Source organism: Cyphomyrmex costatus, unplaced genomic scaffold (assembly GCF_001594065.2).
Source record: "Cyphomyrmex costatus isolate MS0001 unplaced genomic scaffold, Ccosl1.0 scaffold846, whole genome shotgun sequence".
Classification (NCBI taxonomy): Eukaryota; Metazoa; Arthropoda; class Insecta; order Hymenoptera; family Formicidae; genus Cyphomyrmex; species Cyphomyrmex costatus.
In genome coordinates this window covers 1-6,732 of record NW_017280426.1, presented here as the reverse complement: position 1 = coordinate 6,732, position 6,732 = coordinate 1, and the positions used below count along the sequence as shown (strand labels likewise).

The following is a 6,732-nucleotide window of genomic DNA, read 5'->3' as shown; positions in this document are numbered from 1 at the left end:
ACTAGAGTCCTAGATATCAGAGAAGCGCAACCGGTTTAAGTCAGTATCGCAAAATTACTAAGAAAAGTATTAAAAATGGCGTCGTTTGCAGACGAAATATGAAATCCACCAATCGTCTATTAGTCAGCCATTTTTAATACCACTGAATGAATGTCATGATTGGCTGACAGTCAGCTAATCAGAACGCGGAACATCGGTTGCGCTTCTCTGATATCTAGGACTCTAGTACATACAAGGGTATGTTATTGCGCATCTAGAAATCACGTGACAAAGAAGTGACCAATAAGAATTGTCTCAAAGTAGACGTCACCAAAACGAAGGAAATTTAAACAAGCAGTTAGAAATAAGACTAACTTATGGCTTCAATAAAAGAAATATAAGGAAAAAAAATAAAGAACAACGGGAATGTAAAACGAAACTGGTATTCGGAAGTAGGCAAAGAAAAGGTTAAAGGACGAAGATTATGAAAGAAAGAAAAGGAACCGGTATAGCACTATTGATTACAGTTATATAATGAAATAAATGAAGAATTGACGAAATTAGAAGAGGGTTTAAAATTGATAGAACTTAATATGTAAGAATGTAGATAAGTAATTTGCGAGCATGAAATTATAGGAATGACTAATATGGATGAGTTAAAGTTATAGAAACTTGTCCAATACATCGCTGAAATATTGAATAGTACTCTTCAGCTTTTATTTTCATAGTATTTTACTTTTGGCAACGGAGAGATCTTGCTTCCTGCAAACTTCCAGCCACTTCAAAACCATTGCATTATTCTTCGGGAAAGAGAAGTATTGAACTTTTCTTCCTGGCATATTTCTCGTTTTTCGGTTATAATTCTTACAACCTTCTACTGCACAGCTCATTTTCGAAAATTCTTTTTATTGTTTATCACTGATGCACGTACGACAACGATAACGAAAACGATTATCAAGGAGCCGAACCTACACGAACCGCTCCGGAAACAGCCAAGGTGATGACGTCAACATTTAGACTCCCCCACCACTCCAATTCCTGCGCAGTGGTCTACCACCGGAATAACATACCCTTGTATTTATATCATGATTATAGGATCTCTAAAATCCATATGATTTTTAGAAAGTACTAAACCTTCAAATATACTTGTCAAAATTTTAGCTCAATCGGACCTTTACTTTACAAGTTACAATGGTTTAAGTGACACTACTTTTGTCGAATTTGAGCGACCAGAGCGTTCAGCATCATTTGCGTTTTTATGACCGCGTTTAAAGTTAGTATACCACCTCTTAACTGTTGTTTCCGACGGAGCAGAGTCCGAATTAACACTTATCGAGCCATTATTGCTTTGCTTGAACGGTATTTTTTCTCATCAAGAAGCAATGCTTTATCAACACACGAAATTCAAATTTTTCCATTGTTTTAAAAAATGCAAAAGTAGCGTCACTTAAACCACTGTAACTTATAAACTAAAGGTCCGATTGAGCTAAAATTTTGACACGTATGTTTGAAGGTTTAGTACTTTCTAAAAATCATATGGATTTGTTATTAGTGCGCCATCTATTATGTCAGGCCCAGGACTTATTCAGTGATGTGTTATTGTTATATATTTATATGTATACAAGAGGAGATAATTGCAATTAGTACTAATAAAGCATACTTAATTATTACTACCCCAAATTTCATGTAATTAATCACAGCATATTTTGTTCTAATAATACAGCTATTATCATCAACTAGAAAAGTCGATCCGATATTAATTTCTAATTAAAAAACAATTATTCTTTATCTTTAATATACTGTATGTGGCACTTTAAATTTTAAAAAAGGTTTATTGTTTTTTTTTAGATACTGTTATATGTATAAAACTTTATAAAAAATACCTTTATATAATAGATATATATGTATAGCAAAAACTAATAATGATAATATATATCATTATTAGTTTTTGCTATATTTAATTATATGTATAATTAAATTTTTTTAATTATACAAATTTTTTTAGTTACATTTTCAGTTTTTGCTTATATATATAATTAAATGTGTTGAAAAATAAATATTACAGACACTGCACCTACCACAATATCTTCCGAGATTTTTCCTCGTTTGAAAAACGGCATAATACGAACGAAATGGACAAAGTCTGTAACTGTTCAAACTATAGAAGGTTTACCTCTGCGATTAAGGATTCTGCCATCTCTCAGAGATATTGAGGAGGATAATGGAAATTCTTCCAAGATCTCGAGATTTTGGAAGTACCTGAGATTTTTGGGACGATTGTTATTATCGCAATTCGGTATGATCGAGCTAGTTAAAATTTTTATGTATCGTCTATCCGCTTAAGAATTTATCATTTAAATCAATTAATTTAATTAATTTATAATTTATTGCAGGCCTTCTTTGGTTACTTGTGATATGGACGGTGGCAGGTGCGGCAGCGTTTTGCGCCACGGAAGGACCTCGCGAGCGTGAACAGATAGTATCGTTGAAGAATATGCAGAAAGATTTAGCAATCGGCTTGGCGACAGAGTTGCGGCAATTGCGAACGGAACGGGATCAGGATGTCGAGCCATTGTGGAGCAATAAAGTCGGTCAATATGTTGTCAAACATGAGCAACTGCTCTTGATCGCCGTCAATTCCGGTTATGGCGAGGGTGGTAATAACGGGCAGCTGTGGACATTTCCTGGTTGTGTATTATTCGCCATATCGTTAATTACTACTTTAGGTATATTAATTAATTAGGACCAATTCTTAATAAGAGTTTATAATTAATTCTTACATATGTATATATTTTATCCTTTTTTTAAATATTTTTCAATTTTTCAGGTTTTGGAGCACCGGTTCCGCGAACAACCGCTGGTCGCACAGTAGGAGTGATTTTCGCTGCTATCGGTATTCCTGCTCATTTCCTTCTTATATTGAATTTCGGTCTTATGGTGGCTTTTCGCCTACAAAAGTACGTGTTTACCAGACAAGGTGTACAACTCAACAACGCAGAATCGAGTTATTCCAGACGTATGCCTAGATGGATCAAAATATTGTCATTTGTTGGTACAGGTAAATTTTTTATCACGAGTCTAAAAAAATTGACTACAATTATTGCTATCCTCGTTTATACTTAATTTGATTTATTACAGTCACATACTATATTTTGGGAGTACTATGCTTCGGCATAGCGCGATCGAGACCGATCGCGGCGAGTCTGCTGTTTCCGTTAGACTTCACTGCGGCGGGCGGTCTCTCTATTATTGTTGGTCACATACGAATACTATACGGTCTGTATTTAGAAGGCGCTGTTACTATCGCGGCGATAATCGTAGCTATATTACGAGTATCAACAACACAGAGTCTTACAAACATTGGCCTCAAGTACGGTCTCCTGACCAAAGATTAATATGTTTTTAATTTACTTGATACTCTTTAGCCTCTTCACATTTTAATTCAAGACACAAACTATATGACCGCGTTTATAAGACAATGTAATTTTAAAAACACAAAGTATTAAAAAAAAAGATTTTTCAAAAATTTCGAAAATTTTCCAAATCATTTAAATTTTTATTCATTTTATTTTAAATAAAACTTTATATGCATTTCAAGGGTATAAAAATATTTCCAGTGGTTTATACGAAATTTGTGAAAAAACAAAAATTTATAAACTAAATCGTTTCAAACATAAGGTCATATAAAATTTTTGTCTTGAATTAAATGATTATTTAAATGAATATTATCATACTTGAATTAAATGACCAACAAGCAATACACAGTGTGATGACACACTTAATTATCATATCCTTTTTGTTTAACATTGATCAATATCAAGAATGTAATAATTTACTATGTTATACTGTATCCCAGATAGCCAAACCCACCAAAAGCATGCATTGCAAATTGATGCTACATATTATAATGGCAAAAATCGAGCAGCAGTCGAACACGGTTTACCGTTTCAGTATAGTCATAACAGAAATACAGCAAAAAAAGAGCAGACCTGCGTCATAATACACTAGCAAAAATTCTGGGTAATTATACAGAATCACTCAAGCAGCTTAAAAATCGATCAAATTAGGCTTATTCGACGCGTTTTTGCATGAAACGAAAGAATCTGGCAGAAAAAAGTGTCGCTCTGCCCTACGAACCGAGATATTAAGCGTAAAAGTTCGAGATTTTAGAGGTTAAGATATCTGTCACTGCTTTAAAAATAACAAATTACTGCTTTAGAAACACAAAAACACTGCTTTAAAAATACAAATTCACTGCTTTAAAAAACAATTCAATTTAAAACAATAGTGGAGCCCCCCCCCGCAGGGGGGGCAGAACCCACTGCATCCACGCATACACTTTTAACGTAGAAGTAATATGCGTGGATACAGTATGTTTCGCTCCCTCAGTCCCTCTATGATTGTACTGTTGCTGTAAAAACAACAATTCGCTGCTTTAAAAACAATAGTTAAAACCTCCCCGCAGGAGGGGCGGAACTTACTGCATCCATGATGTAAGAATACCAGGTGTTCCGTTACGCATAATGGCGACTGAATATAGAAAGAGCCAATAAGAATTTTGCCTCAAAATTAGAGCGGAATTCAAATAGTATTAATGGAAATATGTAGTAAAAATATAAATAAATTTTTCAAAATATGAAAGAGTATAATTTAAAAAGCTCCAGAGCTAATAAAAATTTATGGTACAAAAAAGAAATGATAACTAAATATAGGTAAATATAGGTAAGTATAGATTTAAATGAAGAAACATAGGTAAGTACAGGTAAGTAGATATAGGTAAGTATGTGTAGATACAGATAATTTATAGATAAAGATTGCCACAGAAAATTAATTTTAATATTTCTTGACTTTTCCAGATTTTTTAGATGAAAATAGAACTTTTCTATGACTAATATAAAATATGTAAATTTTAATATTTAAAAGCAAGGATTGTAAAAGAGCTAGCCTATATGTTATTAAAAACAATACAAAATAAGATTAGTATCATAATACAATTTTAGATGCAATATAAGCTGGTAAAAATAAATAAGTATTGGAAAAAAAGAATGCAGTTATAACAGTAACCTGTGAAAGTAATCTGTGACAGTAACCTGTAAATGCAGTTATGACAGTTACCTTGTGGGCATGTTCAGATTCTCACTCGAGTGCTCTCCGGGTGTCATGTCATCCTTGTTTAACATTTGGTAAACAATAAGTATAGAAGGATACTTGGGTGGCACTCGGGGGAATCTGAACATAGTCTGTGATGATTTGAGGCAAATTTCTGATTGGCCTAAGAGCGGCCATTAATTGAACGACTGCGCATCCATGGGAACGGAACACCTGGTATTCTTACATCATGACTGCATCCACGCATGTTATATCTACGTTGTAAAAGTGTTTGCGTGGATACAGTGGAATCCGCCCCCCCCCCCTGCGGGGGGACTCCACTATTGTTTTAAAGCAGTGACAGATATCTTAATCTCTAAAATCTCGAACTTTAACGCTTATAATATCTCGGTTCGTAGGGCAGAGCGACACTTTTTTCTGCCAGATTCTTTCGTTTCATGCAAAAACGCGTCGAATAAGCCTAATTTGATCGATTTTTAAGCTGCTTGAGTGATTCTGTATAATTACCAAAAGTTTTTTCCTAGGTATTATTAGTCAATTCAGCACTTTTAAGGAGAGGACACAAATGATGGAGAAAGAAATCTAATTAATAAGAATTTAATTAAATTAATAAGAATTTAATTAAATTAAGATTTGCTGTAACTTTTTTTTTCGGCAGTCTATGCGCGATTTTTGCTGCGTTTTTGCCATCAATAGCTAATTAGGTAGGTCGCATTCTATATCTGCCGCGTTTTTGCAGTCGCGACGTGACGGCAGACTGTGCTCGATTTTTGCTGCGTTTTTGCTGTCAGTACTGGTTATGTCAGATTGTGCTGTATTTTTACCGCGTTTCGCTGTTACGATGTGTTAGCAAATAATGATTGATTTTTGTTGTATTTTTATCGTTGTATTATGTTGGCAGGCTAAGCTGTTAGAAACTAAGCTTAATGAGGAAGCAGCAGCTTGATATCTGCTGTAACGTCATGATCAAGTTTGCTGGCATACTGCTGGCATACTGCTAGCATTTTGCTATCTTTCACCTGTCATTGGAAAATACTTAATGAGGAATCACCCCTTAAAATTTTTTAGAATATTTAAGAATCATTTGTATATATACATGCAATTAATCATTACATACTTTATTAATAAAATAAACAAATACAGTTACTTATCCTTAATTAATAATTAGGTAAAAGTACAGAAAAGAGGAGCCACCTCCGATATGGACATATGTTGTCGAGGTCATGACCCTCAGTAACCTCCCGCAGGTTTTAGGTGGCGGTCGCTATCCGTTAAAAAGTTATGATCAAAAAAAGTTTAAAAAATTACGTTTTATTTCTATTATACAGCGTGACTTCTAAGCGAAGTATTGATGTATTTTTTGATATAATGGCTCGTTTTTACTCACCATATCGCGATCAATGAATAATTTGTTCAATAATAATAAAATATATGTATAATTATGAATACTTCTGAATTATTTCTGCAATATATGTATGATGTTAAGTACTATTTTACACCTTTCCGTATTCAAAAACGTTAAACTTCCTTTTACCAATAATTATTTGTAATTACACAATTGAGGGGCTAGATTTTATAAGGGGAAACGTATGAATAGCTCTCTCTCTCTCTCTCTCTCTCTCTCTCTCTCTCTCTCTCTCTCTC

At 33.8% G+C, this 6,732-nt stretch overlaps 1 protein-coding gene across 1 annotated transcript; it reads left to right on the top strand.

The window, feature by feature from the left end:
• Positions 1–2,044: 2,044 nt before the first annotated feature.
• On the top strand, positions 2,045–3,374 carry LOC108781618 (uncharacterized; the record flags this gene model as incomplete). The annotated part of the gene is made up of 4 exons (XM_018549640.1): positions 2,045–2,275; positions 2,373–2,705; positions 2,807–3,037; positions 3,118–3,374. Coding segments are annotated over 4 exons (1,052 nt in total), but the record flags the coding sequence as incomplete, so codon positions are not given.
• Positions 3,375–6,732: the final 3,358 nt, after the last annotated feature.